This window comes from Capricornis sumatraensis, chromosome 3, assembly GCF_032405125.1.
Source record: "Capricornis sumatraensis isolate serow.1 chromosome 3, serow.2, whole genome shotgun sequence".
NCBI classification, from domain to species: domain Eukaryota; kingdom Metazoa; phylum Chordata; class Mammalia; order Artiodactyla; family Bovidae; genus Capricornis; species Capricornis sumatraensis.
The window spans coordinates 61,553,873-61,577,230 of record NC_091071.1 but is presented as its reverse complement, the minus strand read 5'-3'; the positions used below and the strand labels follow the sequence as shown (position 1 = coordinate 61,577,230).

The following is a 23,358-nucleotide window of genomic DNA, read 5'->3' as shown; positions in this document are numbered from 1 at the left end:
GCAAACTCAATGTTGGAAACAGTTAAATACTGGTCTTGCTATAACAGAAACCTTGCAGTGTACACCTTGGCTTTTGGGACCCTACCTTCTGTCCCTCTTCCTTACTACTTTCTATTACAAGTTTAAATTTGACTTCTTCCTGTGGACATCCTGTGTTATTCTTCTGATAATCTCCTCTCCCCTCTTGCTCCCTTAGTGCTTAGCTGACTTGCAAGCATAGACCTAATTTGAAATATTAAATCTAATAAAAAAAATACTTCAAAGCTACTAATTAATTTACAAATCAATTATTGCAACCCAGTTCATTTGTCAGTTGGATACACCCCTTATGCTGATAAAAGAATTTAGGTCAAAATTTATGCTTAAAAAATACTATTGAATAAATACTTGAATGAGTAAATGAATGTTTAGGAAAGTCATTTATAGACAAGATATTTGGTATGAAGTAATAGAAACAATTTTATGCTACAAAAAGAAAGAGAATGATAACAAGATAAAAGGGAAGCAAATAAGTTCAAATGTATAATTATGTTTGAAAGAATCCCTGCCACCCCATGGTTTCCCACAACAATCAGCATGTCCTAAGGCACCAATATTTATAACTCAGTCTACTGGATCATTTCTCTTCTTTTTACTGTAAAAATGTAACTTGGACTTCAGGATGGAAATCATTACTATTTAAAATAAATTTTTAGAAATACATTTAGGAAAGCAAAATACATCCATTTCTTCAAGAAAACATGCATACATTTGCTTTCAACCTATAATGTTCAGGCCTGGCTAATGCTGTTCCCATTTTGTACAAAAGAGGCAGTCAAGAGTAAAAATTTAGAAAGGTGTATCCCTGCTTTTATTTGTTTCACAATTACCACGTATTCAAGCATTGTGCCAGGCTCTGAAGCATTTGTGACTTCATTTGACCATTAACTCCTGCCCAATGAGGTACACTTTACAGATACAAAAACTGACTTTATATAGGTTATAGAACATTCCCACATAACTAATGAGAGTCAAGAGTCTGGCTTTGAACCTGTGACAGCCTGATGCCAAATCACAAACTCTAAATATTCCCTTCACATTTAACTCATTTGTGGTCATTGTTTAAAGACAGTCGAGCACAAACCCCATTAACGATTGATTCTTAAAGCTTTAGAAAAACAAACTGAAGAGCTTTTAAAAACACCCCCATACCAGTGATTCTGATTTAATCAAGGCAGAGCCTGGGGACTGGTACTATTTAAAAGCTCCCCAACTGATTCCTAGGGGTGCCTGGAGACCTGGACACCTGGCCCTCTGCAAATAGCTCACTTGATTTCCAAAATGCTATTTCCTAAAAGTTATTCACAGCCACCCTAACCTCCAGATACCACAAGCAGGCCACCATTAGGCACTAATATTTACATAAGGAGATAATGCCTATTGAGGAATGAAACTTACTTATTTGGATTAAGGTCTCTCTTTCCTTGTAAAAATGCTCAGCTTTTGTGGTTTGGGTATTATCATCCCCGTGCTGATTCTTGGATACGTCCTTAAATTTCTTAAAACTGTCTATGCGGAGTTTGGAACTCATCTTGCCCTGCTCTGTATCTGCTGTAATTTTTATGAGGCAGAGAAAGATGAAAATTCATAGAATATTAGCATAGGTCAACTAGGATTGTGTCCAGCTAGTTCAGCCAATTAGAGCATGGACTAATGAGACTAATATCATGGCCTTCCTGTTGTCTAACTGGCTCTAATATAGATTCACAAACACAAACTTTACCCTTAATTTTGGGTAGGCAATGCATAAATGCCAGTCATTCTCTGTGGATCATTTTATACATATATATATGATCAACATATTACAGCTCTGTGAAAATCCAGTAGTATCATCTTCAAATGAAAACAAGAGTATATTTTATTTTTTTAAGAGTATATTTTAGCAAGTAGCAGTACAGTCAGATTTAGGCCAATTAGAAGACAGAAGGGAAAATGTCTAGTTAATCAATAGTCAGCTGATCACAATATTAATCAAGTCATGCCACATTTCTGCAAGCTGACATTGAATATAAGATTAAATCACTCCCACTTTAGCTCAGCTAGAATTTTGAAAATGTGTTAAATTAACATTCAAATTCAGCATTAAACCCCTAGAAGCAAGGGAATTCATAATAAACTGCCCATCGTTTTATCATGACTTTGTATTCAATCCCAAAGGTAAGATCACCCAGAGTTATGAGTTTCTCAGAGAGCAAAACGTATGACATTTAAAAACCAACCCATTAGGGTTGGCTCAGTGGTTAGCTCAGTGCAGCACTGAATACTGTTATTTGTGGATTTAAGGCATGCCTTACTAATACTTTAAAGTGGTCTTTCTCTCGCTTCCAATCCTTTTAATATGGTAGTGTGACTTGCATTGGGATATTTTTGAAGTTTTCATTTCACAAAGCTGAAATCCCCTAAGGCCCTGGTGTTGTAAATGAACACTCAGGAATAAGATGAGTGGAAGGAACTTATGAGAGGGACACTCAAGTGATTTGTGTTCAAGGGATGAATACTTGAGAAATGTATTCTAGCAAGTTCTGGAAGGAAAAACAAACTGTCAGTCAGGCACTAGGAATAATCATAGAGAGTCAATGCAATACCTGCTCAGAACTTGACCAAATACCAATTTTTTACCTTGACTGGGGGGTAGGGGGAAGGGCAACATACTGGAACATCATCCAATTACTTGGTGAAATGGCTTCTACTTTACATCTTTTCCCACACAATAACTGTAGCTAGAAACCATGAAGTCATCATCTTGCAGCCCTATAAGATTTTACTGTGATCATTTCTGATCACATCATATTCCTTCCATTTCCCCTTTACTTCTACCATCTTTTATTTTTGTATGACTAGATCTCTTATTCTCAGAAGTAAACTATGTATATGTTAAACAGTTCAAATGTACAAAAGGGTATAATACAGTCTACTTCAAACCATACAAAAGGGACTATTGGTAAAAGTAATCCCACTTTGAATTCAGTCTGCAGTCTCTCTATCCAATCATTTATCTTGTGAAATCATTTATCTCATCTTTCTTTTCTCTCTTCCTCTCTTTTTCCTCCTTTCCTCCCTCCCTCCTCCTTGCTCTGTCCTCCCACTCTCTGCAAGTATAAGTATGTATGTGTGTGCTCATTCAGTCACGCCTGACTCTCTGTGATCCCATGAACAATAGCCCACCAGACTCCTCTCTCCATGGAATTTTCCAGGCAAGAATACTGGAGTGGGTCTGCCATTTCATTCTTCCTGACTCAGGGATCAAACTGGTGCCTCTTGCATCTCCTTCCCTGGCAGGCAGATTCTTTACCACTAGTGTCATCTGGGAAGCACACATGTATCTTTTACACATATTGGTTTTTTTACTTATATTTGTACAATATTCCATATCAATGATTATTTTACTTTACTATGTACTTTATTCATTTAATTTTTAAAAATTGAAGTGTAGTTGGTTTACAGTGTTGTGCTAATGTCTGCTGTATAGCAAAGTGACTCTGTTATGCACATATATACATTCTTTTCCATTATGTTTTATCCCAGGAGATTAGATATAGTTCCCTAGGCTATACAGTAGGTAGAGGTGCCTTATTTTAAATTACTACATAATATCTGCTAAGCTTTGAATGTTTGTGTGATTCCAAAATTCATATGCTGAATCCTAACACCTAGTGTGATGGTATTCAAAGGTGAAACCTTTGGGAGGTGCTTAGGTCATGAGGGTAGAGTCCTCATGAATGGGATTCATGTTCTTATAAAAGAAACGGGGATTTCACCTTCTGGTCATATGAAGACACAATGAGAAATCTGGGATCTGGAAGAGGGCCCTCACTCAATCTTGTTGGCACACTTTTCTGACTTTGGGACTCTAAAACTGAGAAATAAATTTCTGTTCTTTATAAGCTAGCCAGTCTATATGGTACCCAGGCTATGACAATATCAAACAACATGGATGAACCATAATTATCATCACCTACTACTGGTTTTTTCCCTAGATTTTATTATAAATAATGTTACAATAAAATCTGGTACTTGTATACAGATACATGCAAAAAATATATTGCTCTATGTATCTTTGTATGCATATGCAAGCATATGTGCTGAACAAATCTGGGGTAGTAGAACTGATAGGCCAAAGATACGCATATTTTATGTTTCAGTAGTTATGCCCTGCAAATACAGGAACCAACTTATACCTCAATCACCAATGCATGAGAATGCTCCCAGGCCCTCATACTTGCTAATTCACTGTGATACTATAAGGTTTGATTTTGCCCATCTGAGAGGTAAGAAAAATAGTATCTCACTGTAATTTTAATTCAAGAATGAGTATTTTTATAAGCAGCAATATCAAGTAATTTATAGAGTTCGCTGTGGGGCCCTACGTGGGAAACTTTAAAAAAAAGGGGCTAGCTTTTGCGGTTGGAAGCCAAGATGGCGTCCCGCAGAAGAGGTAGGGGTGTGGCCTATATTAGAGTTTTTGATTGGCTCTCTTGACTTCCGTACACGTGGACAATGTGTGATTACCATAGACTCCTGTTAAGCTCATGACGACTTGACCTTATATGCATATTATAATTTGACCTTTAACGTGATTGGTGCAAGTATGGCATATTATAATTTGACCTTTAATGTGATTGGTATAACTATGGCATATTATAATTTGACCTTTAACGTGATTGGTGCAACTATGGGAGGTCCCTCGCAGAACCCCCTTGGTTGCCTATATAAACCAAGAGTTTGTGGCAATAAAGCGGAACTGCTCAGATGGAACCCCTGTCGCCTCTGATTGTCTCTTGCTCGCTGAGGGGCTGGGTTGGCGGACAGCAGGCTCACCTCTCCTCGGGACCCCTCGGCTTTGCTGAGGGAAGTTCCACTGCCTCTCTCTTTCTGCGGAGCGCACCCTCAGTTCGCCACAAGAATTCACAGATTCTGTATTCAATTATCCTATCCTTTAGTCAGTGTTGAAAGGATATTATTTACTATGTGCCAAGTGTTGCTCTGAGAGTCACTACTTAAATTAGGACATAGTTCCTATCCCCAAGGCAGTCCAGCAGAGGAGGAAGACATTAAAATAATAATTAATATATACTGGGGTAAGTACAACAATAGAACACGTATACTGTTTGTATTAAAATAATAATATACATTGTGGTAAGTACAACAATAGAACATGTTTACTGTTTGGATTAAAATAACAATTAATACACATTGTGGTAAGTACATTAATAGAACATGTATACTGTTTGGATATAGAAATGTTTAACTCTGGGTAAAGAGCTTGTTTCTGAAATGTACCTTAACTAGTTTTGCATTTTATAAACATATTCAATTGTGATAAGAATAATAAACATAACACCTTAGCAAGAAGCATAACTGCGGCAATTACAGCTAATAATTAAAGGTTCTGATTAGTTGAAAAATTATTTTAACTGGCACATGTATGCTTATAATCTGCATACTGAAATAAGAGTATGCAGAATAATTTATAAAATTTTGTCTTGCTTGATACAACAATGTTTTGGGGACTTACAACATTGTCTAAAAAATAAGTCAGCATATTTTCTCTCTGTCCATTTTGTAGATACTGTTTAGCTCTTTTGAAATCAAAGCACAAACTTTAGTCTGCTACCTTTTCTCCCTCGACTCATTGAACTATTAAACGTTTAATACATGGTGATGTCTATTAACTGTTGGATTTGTTATACCATGCTAAAGATGCTCACCTTTTAGTATGAGGTGTGTTAAGGATAGTTAATTATATTACACAGAAAGTCCTTTAAGTATTCAGATCCCATAAAATGTGATAATAATGTTAACATCATTGACTGGTAAAGCTACTACTTGAGTTTTTAATTATCATTCTAACCTTTAGAAGCTGTCTTCCAATCAACAGGAAAGCTTTAAAACTCTATCTCTGGACTAAATTCAGTTCACTGATCACATTCCCTTAATTTCCAAACCTCAACACATTGGTTATAGTCAATTGGTAAGTTCTCGCTGAAATGTAAACGTTCAAGCTGGGCTGCACACAGAACTAGATAGAAAGAGTTGGTGTGGTGCACAGAAGCTGTGGAGTGAAGGTCAATGTTTGACTTTCAATTCTGTTCTCTTTAGCAAGCTACTTATCCTTTTGTTGATTCTGATTTATTATTAGTACGATGAGAAAATACTACTTCTATCTACTTCCCAGAGTTATGGCAATGATCAAATGAAATAATGGATGGAAACAGATGAGGCATCATAAACAATAAGGTTCTCTGATTCCCTTTCACAATAACCCTTTCTTTTCCACTCAACCCCAATTCTTCATGTAGCATCTACCTGCCCAAAACCTTCTATGCTGTGCTATTTCATTTGGGTCTCCTCTACTCTCATCACTGTCTCCCACCAATATTCACCTTCTTGAGGTTCTATCTCTCAGACCTAATTTTTACTAGAAGACAGCTATAACACAGGAAAGAATAATTTGTATATAATAATGGACTACATTTATTAAAGCACTTGCCACAGGCCAATCATAAAGTCATCACTAGGCAACCTTTCCGCTTTTCCTACAATAACTTCTAATTCTCTCATATTTCTCCTATTTTCCTTCAACTTGTCATACAAAGAACTTTCTATACATTATTCTCACTCAATCTGTACTACAAATCCATGTAGTGGAGTTTATTATTATTCTTGTTTTAATGATCAGGAAACCGAGGCTTGGAAAGTGAAGTAATTTACCCATAGTCATGCAGCAAAGCTGTGGTGAAACTGGGCTTTGAACCTCACAGGGATTCCTTCCATTATCACTGTGCTCTGCTGCTCTGCCTAGATGCAGAATTAATGCAATCAACAAATGGTCTCTCATATATATTAATTTAAACATGGTCATTGAACTATACAGTCTGAATTTGGAAGCTCATCTAAATTAACCATCCATCCAATCCTTAGCCTCATTTGTCACACACCTGAGTCACATTCTGTGTTTCTTGCTTCAATATCACCAATGAGGAATGTATTCTATATACCCAAAAGGAATCCCTTCATATTCAGACAGCTCTGTTGTAAAGTTCTTTATATCAAGTGAAAATCTTCCTTCCTGAAAAGTCCATTTCTCTGATCTTAATTTTATCTGAAAGCTTAATTTAAAAATTATAATTCATATGTTGTAATACAGTAAAACCTCTAATGCTCTCTTCTCCCTGATAAAGTATTCAGTGCACCTTGGCCATGGTGGTCCCTCTCCAATGAAAGCACCTAAGCTCTTTGCATTTCTCTCAAACTCCAGGCATGCTCTGGCCAGTTGAGCAAACTTCATAGTTATAGATTCTCTAGTTCTTCTAGCCCCACCAAAGACACCATTAAGATTGGGGTTGGGGTAATCATATCATGGTTTTGATTTTAAATGAGTTTGCATCTCCTACATCTTTTTTCACTCCCTTTTCCATGTACTGTAGTTGAAATTGATCATGTTGGAGTTAGTTCATCTTTCTAAAACAATGGTTCTAAGTAGGTCTGCACATTGTTAGAGTCACCTTGGGAGCTTTAAAAATACTGATTTCTGGGTTGCGGTCAGAGATTCTAATGTATATGGTATGGGACATGGCCTCGATATCAAGACTTATATTAACTGTATTTTCCTATGTTTTTATTATTATCAGTTTTATATCATCCATAAATTTAAAGACATGGTAACCAATGTTCTCACCAAGTCATTGCAGAGTCCTGGAGCTTTACTTTAAGTTAATATTGGCCAGGTACACAGACAGAGGTGCCTGACAGGCTACAGTCCATAGGGTCTCAAAGAGTCAGACATGACTGAGCGACTAAGCATGGCACACTTTGGTACAGGCATTCCAGCAGTTATAAATCCACTAAAGTACACTATCATTCAGAAAACAGCTTTCTATTTTGTTCACAAAATGACATCAAGAAAGATTTTGCTAAATATCTTATAGAAAAGCTAGTCTAGGACATGGTTAACAGCATGGATTTTGGAGTCCAGCTTCCAGGGTTCAAATCCCAGCTGAGTTATTTGCATGACTTTGGGCAGGTAACCTAAGCTCGCCATACTTCAGTTTCTGTAGTTGTAAATAGGTATAATAGTACTTACTTAGGGGGTTGTTCAGAGAAGGCAATGGCACCCCACTCCAGTACTCTTGCCTGGAAAATCCCTTGGATGGAGGAGCCTGGTAGGCTGCAGTCCATGGGATCTCAAAGAGTGGGACTTCACTTTCACTTTCACTTTTCACTTTCATGCGTTGGAGAAGGAAATGGCAACCCACTCCAGTGTTCTTGCCTGGAGAATCCCAGGGACGGGGGAGCCTGGTGGGCTGCCGTCTATGGGGTTGCACAGAGTTGGACACAACTGAAGCGACTTAGCAGCAGCAGAGGGTTGTTATACGGATTAAAAGAGTATAAACATGTAAAGGTTCTAAAGCAAGAAATATGTATTAGAGATCATTTTCAAGCCATTCATGTTTCTCCATACCCCAATTAAAGCATGATTCACAACCCAGTACATGGTTTCTAACAATTGGGTACATAGAATGCCATCCACTGCTTGTTCTCCTTATTTGCATAAAGATGATTGTGTACCTCATACCAAGGAAATAATTTTAATGAGCCCTGACTCTCCCATCTTCCCATTCATAGAAAAGCACTAAATTCCTTGAGATGCTTCCTCCTAGGTTTGAGGTCCAATATTTCTAAGTCTACAGATGTAAAGTAGACACTTTCCAAATAGGAACAAAGGAAGAGAAATCTCACCATTTGGAACACTGGCACCAATAGAAGGCACTCCCAGAGAGATTCATCTGATGAACCAGTTAGATGAACCAGCTGTCACCACAAGACTGTGGATTAGACACCGACAGCAGGGAACTGCTGCGTCACTGGTGCATAAGTGTGCTCCGTCCTGTGTGGCTCTTGTACTCCGTGGGCTTCTCCAGGGGATCTTCCTGACCTGGATTGAACTTCTACTGAACTGCAGGTGGGTTCTTTACTGACCGCGCCACCAGGGAAGCCCAAGTGGAAAACATTAGCTTGCAAATATCTCCTGGAATGACCAACCTCGGGGAGGGAATGTGTTAATCTCTTCAGGCAGAGGAGCAAGGTTCCCCGAGGCAGGTCACCATGCATCACTGTAATAACAAAAGTGAAGTGAAGTGAAGTCTCTCAGTCGTGTCCAACTCTTTGCAACCCCATGGACTGTAGCCTACCGGGCTCCTCTGTCCATGGGATTTTCCAGGTAAGAATACTGGAGTGGGGTGCCGTTTCCTTCTCCAGGGGAAAACAAAGGCTAAAGTCAAAGAAACAAATCGATGAGTCAGAATTGGCTCATTCCTGCAACAATTCCCCGACAGTGGCACTGGCCGCGCAATGGTAAAGAATCTGCCTGCCAGTGCAGGAGACACAGAGGTGCACTTTGTATCCGTGTGTTGGGAGGATCCCCTATAGGAAATGGCACCTCACTCTACTCTTCTTGCCTAGAAAATTTCATGCACAGAGGAGCCTGGTGGGCTGCAGCCAATAGGGTCACAAGAGTCAGACACCAGACACGATACTTCCTCAACTCCTCTCCTTCTCTATAAAAGAACCTGACATCCTGACCCCAATAAGATAGGTTTTTTGGACATATTAGTCTGCCATCTTCTTGGCCAATTGGCTTTCTGAATAAAGTAATATTCCTTGCCTCAAAAAAAAAAAAAAAAAAAAGGTGTACCTAAAGTGTACAAAATCCAAAAGCTCCAGTTAAGCAAGAGTTAACTAATTTATTATGGATGCAGTATTAGCCATTGTACAATAATAAAAGTACATAAAATGCACACAGATATCAGAAAAAGAAGACCCTGTGGATTCATTTCTGAATTTGCTACCTCCTGAATATTTTGAAATTACTCAAAACCTCAGGCTCCCTTTCCCAGTGTCGCCCCCACCAAGAAAAAACTTGAGTGAAGAAACACCACTTTAACTTACTGAAATAAAGACAACATTTCTAGATATAAAGCTATTTCCTCTATCATCTTATAAAAAATCAACACTACCAAAGAATGAATCAGAGAAAAAAATAGAACTAGAATTACCATAGATCTCCAAGTGAAATTCACACACCAGTTCTGAAATGTCAGCAAAAAGATGTTCAGCTAAAGGCCCCAGTGGTATTGCAGAGTCCCTGGATGAAATAAGACAGAAGTCTCCTCACTCTGACAGAATAGGCATTCCCTGTGGGAGGCATGTATTTATTATGCAACTGCCATGTGCCAAGAAAATATAGCTATTGGATAATATCATCTTTTAGGAAATTAATAGATATGGAGTCTGCCAAACTACTGGTAACTTTTATTTAACCACCAGTGCCTTTTCAAATAATTTGAGAACAATTTCATAGAAAAAAAGTTTTTTGAAGGTATTTAGTGATAGAAATTTAGATTACTGATTCACATTTGCATTTTGGCAACAAAAATACCACACAGCCAAATAGGATTGACGTTAAGTAGGAGGACATTGGAGCTGATATGGAGAAGAGAATAGAATGATATTTAAGGTAAGGAGGAATCAGAATCTTTTCCCAAATGGTACAGTTTAGATGCCAGAAAAGGCCACCAATATTATTTTAAACAATTAGAAGTAATGTGTAACATTACAGTAACATTTGCGACTAGGCAAAAATAGAAAAGAGATTGATGATGGAAGGCCAAAGATACTATCTTTTGTGATCCAAAATAACAAAATTGTATAGTAGTATACCATTAATAGGCATGAAAAATTGGAAGTCAATTATAATTTGTCCTAGGACAGCAGACACTGAGAAATTAACTAGATCATGGGGCAAAGGAGTTACCATTTAACTGAAAGAAGATATGATTTACTAAGCAGTTCTTTATTGGGCTGGTAGTGTTAATCCATTTCTAAACTTGCATTAATTGCTCTCACACTCAGTTGATCCATCTGGGCTCAAAATAGGCTTCCTGGTCTGACATGCCACATGACTACAGAACTGAGGTGGCATCTTAGACTGGGTATAAAAAGTGTAGCTTCAAGAAATTACTCTGAACATTTGCCTCTACATTACTGACTAAGTAACTGGAAGATATTCTAACACAAAATTCTGTTACAGTATACAGGATTCAGTTCTCCACATATTTTCTCTCATTTTGAAAATCAAACTAGATACTGATGTCTAGTCACTCCTTTTGGGGATATTTATAAAAATAGTGGTAGGGGGAGGAAGAGATTAAGAAGTGAAAAGAGAGAAGAAAAGTAATGGAAAAGGCTAAGTGAACAAAGAGAATGTTGCAATACAGTCTTAGATGAGATAGAAGAAGATGAGCCTTTATTCTCCTCTAGGGAGGTTGCCCAGCTGTGTAAGAGTGACATTCAGAGCTGAGATAGAGTAACTCTAGGCTGGGAGAGGATTTTTGATAAATAGTTCAGCGTCTGTACAATGGATAGTGCTCTAATATAAAGTTGTAATAAGAATTCAATAAAACCTGCCTATAAATACTTTGATATTGTATAAGGCATATAGTAGGTAGACAATAAATATTATATTTATTCTATTTTACTCAGATTTGGTACATCGAATAATCCAAGGATCCTTCTAAGTCAAGTTTTCAAGATTCAGTGCCTCTCTTGAGAAACCTAGGAAATAGCAGTCCGAAATATGAGCCTTAAAATCAAAAGGACAATTAATACAGACTAAAATTCAGATGGAGGGTAGAAGGGCCTTGAAGGAGGGACCTCTCATTATGCAACAAAATAAAATTAATTTGTAAGTATCTCAAACCTGTTGAGTGAGAAAAATCCTGAAAATGTCCTAGTTGGCAAAGGATTTCAACAATCAGAAATTAACTGTACAATTCTTGTGATTTATTTAAAATCTTACTGACAGCTGTTATTCAATGTGCTGTCTTTATTATTTTATCTCAGTAATGACAAGGAAGCTTTCATAGCCTTACTCATGATTTCTGCTCCAACAATCCTATTTTTTATACCATTTAAAGTTTCTCAAACAGAAACTTTATCATAGGAGTTTCCTGGCATGAACTCTAACTATAGAAACTGATTGCTTTTACAGAAAAGAGAAACCTCCACTTGAGCTTTGGTAGACCCAGTTTTCTAGGTAATAATTAGAAAGTCAACTTCTTAAATAGAAGGGTTCCCATATTAAATACAGGGCTGCTGCTGCTGCTGTTTAGTCCCTTCAGTTGTGTCCAACTCCGTGCGGCCTCATAGACGGCAGCCTACCAGGCTCCGCCATCCCTGGGATTCTCCAGGCAAGAATACTGGAGCAGGTTGCCATTTCCTTCTCCAATAAAGACAGGGCAGTAACTCAAATTTGCATTTCAGCAAAACAACAAATAATTTGTAGCACATGTATGTCCTAAGTGTTTTATGGGACATATTTATATTAAAAGTTATTCATCACCACAGCAACATACCTCAAAATAAACAACAGAGTATATAGATTTGTTGTTTAGTTGCTAAGTCATGTCTAACTCTTTTGTGACCCCATGGACCATGGCCCACCAGGCTCCTCCTCCATCTATGGGATTTCCCAAGCAAGAATACTGGGGTAGGTTGCCATTTCCTCCTCCAGGGCTCTTCCCTGACCCAGGGATTGGACCCACATCTCCTGCACTGGCAGGTGGATTCTTTACCACTGAGCCACCAGGGAAATCAGAGTATACAGATGGTCCAAACTAATTACTGAATGTATACAACAGGAAAACTCAATGAACTTGAAGAGCACTTTGATTCTGTTTCTCAACTAACACAGGCTGACTTCCTCTGCTGTATTTCACAACTAATCATTTTTAAAATCTGCTAAAGGAAATTCCAGATTGCTATCTCTTGATAGAAAAGTGAAAAGATGCAGGTACGTCACTGAGATTCATCATAACTCATCATAACTTTCTAAATCCTTCTTGTGAAGAGAAATTGCTGCTATGACTCCAGGCAGATATGCTAAATTATCCTTCACTTCCTCTAATGAATTTTCCATGATCTGTGTAATATGACAAGTTTCACTATTCTAAGAGAATTCTGATTTTCTAAAACTTCTTTAAAGGTTTTGTGTACTAAACACATTACATCATCAGGAATTTCAGAGAAAAAAATCTCAATGCCCTTTTAACCTTCTTAATCTCAACTCACAAACCCAATTTGTTTCATGGGCTTTGGGGAAGTGAGAAATATAAGACACTTATTTGTAAGTCAAAATCTAAAATGAAATACCCTTGACTATCTGATGATGACTTGTGACATGACATTCCCAAAAGGACAAAAGAAAAATAGTTTAAAATTAGGCTTCATCTAAAAACAGAAAATCTTCTAATTGTAATGGCACATAATACGTCCCTGCATTTCAATAAATAACATTTTATCTTGAATGCTTAATCATGTGAGATCGCTTAACCTAGGCAATGATCCAAGGATTAACAAGAAAAAAAATCAGGAAGTGCAAGATTTTAAAAGCATTTGCAGTTCCACGGTCAAAATCAAATGAAAGAAGAAGTATAATAGCACCATTTCAATGTATCTGAATTCACCTGTTTAGCTTTATTTCTACCATGCAAAGAATAAACCCAAGAATAAACATTTTATTAAATGTCTTAGTAGTTAATTTTGGTCACCTCTATTTCTAAATGCATTGTTACCAGCAAAACTTTCAACAAGGGTTGTTTTCTGATGGAAAGAAAATGCTAAGGAAATCATTCTCACAACATTTGCTTATACATTTCATCTTTTATCCCTCTGTGAGAACAAAACCTATTTTTAATATTTCTATAATTTTAGCATCTGAAAACTTTTGCTTTTTAAGATGAGGCAGTTGTATGAAAAAAGATATTTTTTTAACATTTTAATGTATCTTCAGACAAGGTAATTTTGTTCCTTAACTAAACCTCTTCATAGCACATATATGTATAATGAAGTATGGGTAGTTTATATCAACTATAAAATATATAAAAGCCTTACCCTCTCCCACAGTGCTCTAGAATGTGTTAACAAACAAGCAGACAAGCCTAATGATGAATGACACAATATAGTCAGCACTAATAGACTGGTTTTCTACAAATGCATTGCGAAAAGATGAACAAATACTTTACATTTCGGAACATGGCCATTTTGATGTCACATGTCAAGTAAGGTACAAAGTGGTAAATGTTAGCAACTTTACATCTGTAGGTCCTGGATCAAATAGCATAAAGGAACTTTGGAGGAATGACAGTGCATTCTGGAAGGTAGACTGGGTTGAAGGTAAGAGTCTCTTCTTGAGAGTCTAATGAGGTCTTCCCCTCCCTCTGCTTCACAAAAATTTATCTCCTAGAGACACCTTAGCAGAAGCTATCAGCTTTGACAGAACACCGAAATCCTGGCAGTGAACCATAAATTGACCATTACCATAAAAAGAGCTGCTAAATGAGAAACCATGTGCTCAGTATAAAACTAATTTCATGCTTTCAAAAGCACACAGTGGCTTCAAGCAAGATAGTGGCCCTGGGACTTGCTGAGACAGATTGGCGAACACAAACGGTTTGCTCCTGATGTGTGTGCTTAGCCAAGCTTCACATGTACTGGCAGTAAATGGGGTTCTCGAATCTTCCGTCAAACAAATACACACTTATCTATAACTTTAGAGCTGAAAGCTATAAAACAGCTGCCTTGAATAAATTTAGCAGTAACACACACAGAGACACACACATATACATACCCCATGGGCCACGCTAGCTTCCAATCAAATAAAAATAGATTTCTCTGCAGACCTAACATACTAAACAGGCACTTAATAAGCATACTGCTATTGAATACATCGTAACTGTCACAGTCCTTTCTTCTTTAGAAACAGCTTCTCATCACGTAGGAATTAGAGTTTAGAAGAGCCTAAGCAAGAGGACTCCATCTACTTGGAAGCTAACTTTTGAGTTTGCCCTTATCAGGCTGGTGTTTAAATACTCTATACTGATAAAGCCACATCAGACTTGTCTCAGCGTGATTATCTACTCATTTAACTCCTCACATGAGTGTCAGTCCTTTATTTACATTTAAATGATAAAATCTGCTACATTTAAAATGTCACATCTAATTAAAACATGCTTTATGAAGAAATGCTGCTAATTTTCTCCTCCTCTCATTTAATATAACATCTCTGAAAATCAATTACTTTAGATTGTCCAGTGCATGACAGATCATAACTTTTAATTATTAATAATGTCAAGCTTAACAAGGTGTCAACTCCAGTATGCAATCTATTTCACTTACTTTTTTAGTTATCTCATAAATATCCGTTGTTTCCTGCTATACATTTTTCACATCAAAGATTCTGCAAAGAACATTTAGTTCATAGCCTTTATTATATACACCTGAAGTACATAATAACACTGCTAATTGCCTACTTTTAGTAATGACAGCAAATAACATAATATTACTGACTTGTTCCGAATGTTTAAAATGCAAAGGAAGTCACCTACTGGTAAGATGTCCTCGGCAAACAGCTAGCACAGAATAAAAAGAACACTGTTACATCCATTTAAGGAGTTACTTCCCCCAAAATTATAGAATCATGTATATGGCTCTTCACTGCTACCCCTTCAGATCTGTCAGCGCGACGTGATAAACAACAATTGACAACTCCACAGGATTCAACATAGCATTCAAAAGAATCTGCTACTGACACCCCAGAGCCCAATGTCCAAGTTTTAGAATAAAAATGCTCACCTCTGCTAGGAAGTCCACTCCACATCTTGGCAGGGCTTTCACCAGCTTCAAGAACAACCGAGTTGGATAAACAAAACTTCCAGGATGTGACCAGTGTAACACACGGGGCTACGGAGACTTGGCTCCAGCCCTGATTATCTGTGTGACAGCACCACGCTATATCAGTGCAGCTCCAAACCTTCCCAGATGCTGGCTTATTGCACTGCTCATTGAAAATCCTTTACACGCTGGCAACATTTTAGGGAAGGACAAGCACACTCTGAGTCATTTGTAAAGAAAACAGAGCAATTTCAATTTTATATCTCCATGCGTGCTGAAACCCGAAGCACTGTCAACCTACAAGTCTGAGGTGGGTTTATGCCGAGAAACAGGCAACCTAAGCCTTCATTATCAATGCATGAAATCAGCCACTGTGATCAAATTCAAGCAAACCACGAAAAGGATATGATTATGAAAGGCTCCACAGATTTAGCACCAAACCTTGTGGAATGAAGAAATCGTCTATTGAAATTGTGTAAATGTTAAAAATAGCTCTGGCTTTTCAACAATGAGCAAAATACAGAGAAGAAATCAGTAGTCTATATTATAAGGACCTATCATAAAAGCTACAAAAAAACAAAATAGCTGTAGATCCCTGGGACTTTTCTACAGACAAATGAAATCACTAGAGGCTATTACAACTGTAACAAAAAATTTTTTTCATATATTTGACACAGATGTCGTTAAAAAGCAAGTGAAATATCCATTAACCCCCGAGTGCCTGTCCCTAAATTAAAATAATAATAGTAAAAATGTGCAGGGATATGCCAGGGCAAAATACTATCAATTTTACTCTAAGATGAATTTTTAAACAATAAACATTTAAATATATTTGGTCTATGTAATGAGAAAATATACATACAAGGTAGAGAATATTTTTAACCCCATAGTCTCTCATTGCGTATTATGTTTTTTAAATCTACAGCTCATTAAATCCATACAGCCCTAACCCAGCCACCCTCAAATTTATACCTTTACCTTTCACCAGCCTTCCTCTTTTATTAGTAAAATATAAGATGCAAGAGCCAGTTGACATAGTTTTAAAAAGGCACAAGGTGGCTAAATCCCAGAAAATAGCAGCGATGATTTGAGATAACAAAATATAGAGCTTTGACATGTGCATGCAAAATGCAAAGTAAAAGGGACAGAAAACATTTATCAAAAAAATCATAAAAATAACTGGGAGAAATTCCTAGTAGGCAGCACTGACAAAGCACGTATTTAAGGTTCTATTCAAATTTTTAAAAATGAGTTTTAGGTTCTCACTGAGACTCTAAGGCAGAGCAAATCAGGATCTGGTAAGTGCAATTCCTGATTTGCAGATCTTCTATAGATCACTGTATTCAACTGTTATAATTCTCACAGCTTTTAGGTGTAGATATATTTAGTAGTATCTAATCTAAAACATCTGTATAAAAATAAAAACTACACCACAACACAAATTTACAGAACAGAGCATACTGGAGCAACATTAAACATCGACCTCGCATGAGTAGTCTCATGGCCCTGGGTGTGGAATTGACTCCTTATGGGACGCCAGCTGCATGTTCTTCCTTGAAGATAGTTACAGACATAAATGAGTGGAGGTGCACGTATGTGTGTTGAAGGGGGAAGTGGTTACACACACTCAAGTCATAAGAGAATGGACTAAATCTTTACAATCGCTTTTGCCACCTGAATTCCATTCATTTAGTGCCTCATGAATTCCCCAGGACAACAACTGAATGGACTATGAGAAATGGCATTGGGTATCACTGATTCAGAAATTATTTCATGTCATCTCTCTCTGGTCTTCTGTACTTTTCTTGTCTTAGAAGATAGTCTATGAGATATTGTGTCCCTAGAACTCATATTATTATTATAATACATGCAACTCCCTGGTAGTAAGAAAATTGCTTAAAATAAAAACCAAAATATTTAATTATAGGTCCTCAGTCCCTTATCTAAAACCCCTAGTGCCAGATGCATTTCAGAATTCAAATGCTTTCAGATTTTATAAAGATAACACTCTGCTTTACTGTGAATTATATAATACTTCCAGTAGAGTAGAGGGCAACAGTCTATAATCAGACATAGTAACAATTCTGCAGCAAAATATGTACATATTAATACTAGACAGGATAAATAAAGACTACTGTTAACCTCACATCAGTTCAGGTCCGGATTTGCCATCAGTATAAATTAAAAAACCTTCTAATTTTCAGAGTTTCTTAGTTTTGGGGAACTGCAGGTAAGAGATTATGGATGTGTACAAATGTTCACCTAAACTATTATAAGGTTATGGGTTGGAAAGTGATACCTCAGCAGTGTTCTCTGGCTTAGGCAAGAGATTTGGAGATGAGTACTGCTTTAACAGGATAAGGAAAAAATACGAGAAGGTGCTATTAAGACTGAGACACAAAGGAGAGCAGAAATGTCACTATAATGCAAGACAACAAAACTAGAACGTGGGAACAGAAGGCAAGAAGAAGCCATTCAGTATTACTGTGCCAAGATTTTATGAAATAAAACAATGATAACCAACCACTCATTGATTACCTACTCTTTACTCAGTAATGTGAAAGGGACTTGACATAAATACTTTTTTTAGCAACCTATACTTTATAATTTTCAAAAGGAAATTTTAAAAGGAAAATGTGTTTTCAGAATGAGGCGTAAAACGTTGGTTTATCTCACCCTTTTCTCATTGTACCCCAAAACAAAACATCCACAATATTAAACATCACATGTGAGAATGTCAGAAAAAAGCAAACAAAAATAAGCTTTATCTTCTGAAGTAAAGGTCCATATTTTATTTTATACACTATTTGGGATAGGAGTTCTTTAAAATCCCTTACAGAAAAGAAGTAACACTCTACAATCTATATTCAAATTGCATAACATTAAAGCCCATTTAAAAAGTACATTCTTAAGACACATGAATATTATGTTGTGTTTACTTGGAGTTTTCCTATGAATCCATTTCCCAAATGATACTTTTTTATACTAAGTAAACTGAAGAATATTAATGCAGCAAAGCATTGACTCTAGACCTAAGACTTCAGACCTACAGAATATTCACCATCTTCTATGAGGTCTTTTCAAAAAATAAAAAGTTGCAGTTATAACACATACGAAGGACAAGTCTAGAGCTCTAATGTACAGCATGATGATGAAAATAATACTGTATTGAACTCAACTGACCCTTGAACATTGCCAGGGAGAGGGGTCTGACCCTCCTCACAGTGGAAAACCCGAACATAATTTATATAGTCGGTCTCCCTTATCCGAAGCTCCTCCATATTCGAGACTCCATATACACAGTTTCTCTGTATCCACAGACTCAACTAATTGCAGATTGTCTAGTACTATAGGGTTTACTAGCGAAAAGAACCTGCGTATAAGTGGACTGCCAGGAGATCAAACCAGTCAATCCCAAAGGAAATCAATCCTGAATATTCATTGGAAGGCCTAAGGCTAAAGCTGAAGCTCCAATAATTTGGCCACCTGATGCAAAAAGCTGACTCACTGGAAAAGACCCTGATGCTAAGATCAAAAGCAGGAGAAGGGGACGACAGAGGATGAGATGGTTGGATGGCATCACCGACTCAATGGACATGAGTTTGAGCAAGCTCTGGGAGTCGGTGATGGACAGGGAAGCCTGGCGTGCTGCAGTCCATAGGGTCACAAAGTCAGACACGACTGGGCAACTGAACAACATAAGTTCAGTTGCCTATGAACATAAGTTCATAATGCCTATGAAGTTCAGACCTATAGTGTTCAAGGGTCAAATGAACTGGAAATTTGCTGAACTACACACAAAAGAAGTGATAAATGAAGAGATAAATATGTTTAATTAGCTTGACTGTAGTAATCACTTCACTATGTGTTTATCCAATCATTATGTTGAACCCCTTAAATATATACAACTTTTATTGTTAAAAATTTAACAACTATAGGTGTGTGCTGCTAAGTCTCTTCAGTCGTGTCTTGACTCTTTGCGACAATATGGACTGTAGCCCTCCAGGTTCCTCTGTCCATAGGAGTCTCAAGGCAAGAATAATGGAGTGGGTCGCCATACCCTCCTCCAGGGGATCTTCCTGACCCAGGGATCAAACCCATATCTCTTATGTCTCCTGCATTGTTAGGCAGGTTTTTTTTTTTTGTTATTTTTTTTTTACCACTAGCACCACCTGGGAAGTCCTCCAAAACTATAGTTACCCTCTCAAATAAAGGCCTTTCCTGAGTGCCTTTTGGGAACCAGACTTGCAGTGGGGAGGAATCCTAAGGGTGTTTGGGAGAAAAATGGTCTTCCTATCCACTGTCCAAAGTATAATGGAATATGTGGCTCTAATGTTAGTATCTAGAATACGACCCAACTCATGTTCCTGTGAAAAAAGGCAATAGCATTTATTCATTTCTGACAGTACAGCATAATTTGACCAAATTTTTCTTTAGCAACAAAAATAGTGCCCTGGTGGTATGATGAAATCCTTGCAATTTCTAAAAGTAACTGATTATTTGGAGCCAGTAACTGCCCAGGAATAAAATCAACATCTCTTTACATCATGTCCACATAAGAAAAGATAAACTTTAAGAATCTGTGGGCCAACATCTCTGAGCTTGCAGGACAAGCTCACCAGAGACAATCTCTTAAAATGAAGGGGGCCAACGTGATGGAAAATGCCATCATATGCAGCCCCTAAAAAATACTATACCCAGACCACGCAGTTCCTCCAGACTCCTCATGTGATCAGGAGGAGTGCAAACATGTTTCTCACCTTGCCTTAAGAACTGGATCCAGAAAACCTGTGATGACCGAGGAGGAACAGCACCCCCATGGTCAGCGGTACCATTGTACAAGGTTGTCTAACTTTGCAACAATGTCCAACAGCCTCCTTGGCTGTGATGCCAAAAGGTATGAAAGGAGAACATCTGTGTGAAGAAAGGCGGTCAGTCAGGGTGACCACACACTCATCCCCCAGTGAGAATCTGAACTCAATAATTTTAGTTCCTATTGAGCCAGCTACTGAAAGCCTTTCTCCTTAGATAAGCTTAAAATAGATCATAAATGTATTCTATTGAAGACACCGTATTTAGGGTGCCTTTGATGATCCAGATCACTCAGCCACCCAGACTTAGCATGACAGTCTTTAAATTTCAAAATCTAAAAATTTTAAATCTTAATTATTTAAAGACTGAAACCCAAGATGATGTGAAACAAGTTGTCTGCTAATAAATATGATACATGTGAAAGTTCATAGTCCAAAGTATTCTTAAAGCGAAAGACTATCTGTCCTTCACTAAAATAGAGCCAATCACTCCTATTAATTCTTTTTTTTAAGAAGTTCCACTCAAACTCCTTTACATGTCAATTCCTTAGGGCTCTGTACTTATATAATCGACATCCTTCCTTAACGTTTTTATACCACATGTACAGAATATAGAACTGTTCTAACTGTTCTGTAAGGACTTTTAAAGGTGACCTGAGGTATAGTTCTAGATTTATGACACAATCTGTAATGGCTAGGCTCTATCTCAAAACATTTTGGAGGTCTGGAATTATACCTTGACCCTTCATCCTATTCCAAATTGCCGTACTCTCATTCATAAGCAATTTCTACCTTAATAAGTCCTGCAATAGAAAACTCAACTGAATTTACCTGAGGAGTACAGATACGGGTCACTAACTCTATTCTTGTTTGGAAGAATTAAATTACAATTTCGCAAAATGCTTAGAAACTTATAGTGGTCAATACTGGATGAGACAGAGAGTCAGGAAAATGGATAAATATTCTCTCTAGTGTGTCGTCATTGGGTCTGAATTATTCCAAGAGATAATTCCTGTACTCTGTCATAAGGATCTGGGATTTATACCAAAGAAATCATATGCTCTATTTTCAATGATCTCATTTGTGATATTTTGACCAAAACTTTTTCCCCTTCCAAGTCTGTCCCTTCCTGCAAAACTACAGAAATCACATGGGCTCTATCTAATAAATGAGTTACACAGTAATTCCTCCATGAAAAGATTTTATGGACTTATAACTAAGAGGTCTAAGGAAATAGGTGCATTGAAAATAATTAACCCACCTACCTACACACCAAAATGCTTTATCTACCTAGTGCATTTCCTGACAGAAACTCACTGATACTCACTGACACACTGATAATTTGATATACATTCACTACGGCACTTACATTTTGCAAAAGATTTCATAGTTAAGTTATAAATGGCACATTGATTCATCAAAAATGAAGAAAAGGAATGTATTCAAAACCATATGTTTCTACTGCAAAAGTAAAAGATATTATCATATTGATGAATCTAGGCCTATCTCTGCATCTATCACACAACACTTTATGTTTGTAGTTAATATCTTTTAAAATAGACTAATTTTTTTACAGACGAAGAGAGAGATTAAGATATTTAAGTAGTCTGTTTAATTTCTGAAAATTGGAGAAAAATCTCCCCTACCCCTTCTTCCATTTCTCTTTCTCTTTCTCACACACACATACCCTGATTCCTCCTACAGATTCTACCTAAAGCACAGAAGATGCTCAAAAAAAAAAAAGGCTGTCAAATGAGCATGTCCCGACCCACATACATTCTCATCTCTTTGTACTTTGCTTTCCATATTCATTGACAAGTTCCAGCCAATGTGGTGGGATGAGGAATAAGGCAAATATCTTATTTTCAGTATACTTGTGGCACCATCTTGTGGTAATTCTAGAGTGTTACAGTTTTGAGTTTAATTTCCAAAGTTCAACAATGTTTGAGAAAATGCTTTTGAGGATAAACTTCACATTTTAAATACATATGAGCTTCAGTGTAAGAAATGTGACTTATGTACTTTAAAAACCCACAAACACGTAGCAACAGTCATAATATCTATCCCAGTGCTCTGACCCTAGGAGCTGTTTCTTTAATGTAGATAGGAACGAGAGTAAGGGATCATCAATAACAAGTGCACAGGGCCTGTTTTACACTTTCTTTGTTTAGTCATTCTTATATTTTATGGCTAAAATAACTTCCTCTTAGATTAAAAATAAATTCTCTTTGACTCGAAAAAAGAAGGAAAGAGAAAAAAAAAAACCAACGGAAGCTCCTGGCGGCATCAAAGAGAAGCACAGAATATGGAGCACAGAAAAGAACGCAGTATAAAATGCTCCAGCTGACAACCCATTTTCAGATCTTGCCCTCCATTTCCACCTCCAAACCATTGCCCCTACTTCCTGTTATAAAATCCATCCTTACTTTCTCCCCTCAGCCCTCACAGCGTCCTCAACTTAAAATCTACTCAGTTCAGCCAGACGAAAGATGCCACCTCTCACACCAAGAGGCAGAATCTCCCTTTCTACCAGTTGAATCCTGCTGTGGTCTTGTGACTGGTTTTGACCAAAAGAACCCTGTGGTTGCAGCTTCCACTCCAGCTATATGGCAGTGTGACTCTGTGACCCACGTGTGATGAAGCCTAGCCTAACCTCCAAGAGAAGAGTCTGCTGATAAGAGGGACCCAGCCTGCAGCCAGCATCAACTGCTAGACATTTGCCTGAGGCTGAGACCACCAAACCCAGGTGATATGTCAGCTGCCTGCAGCCTCCACTGAG

At 37.4% G+C, this 23,358-nt stretch overlaps 1 protein-coding gene across 3 annotated transcripts in view; it reads right to left on the bottom strand.

Moving 5' to 3' along the window:
• Positions 1-23,358, bottom strand: part of ZNF385B (zinc finger protein 385B) — a 353,720-nt gene that overhangs the window by 308,162 nt on the left and 22,200 nt on the right. The window contains exon 2 of one of the 3 annotated variants that reach the window (XM_068967001.1): positions 15,730-15,867. The exons of the other annotated variants lie outside the window; for them this stretch is intronic. Within the exon in view, the coding sequence (XP_068823102.1) occupies positions 15,730-15,867 (138 nt within the window). The remainder of the gene's footprint in view (positions 1-15,729; positions 15,868-23,358) is intronic. 3 annotated transcript variants of the gene reach the window in all.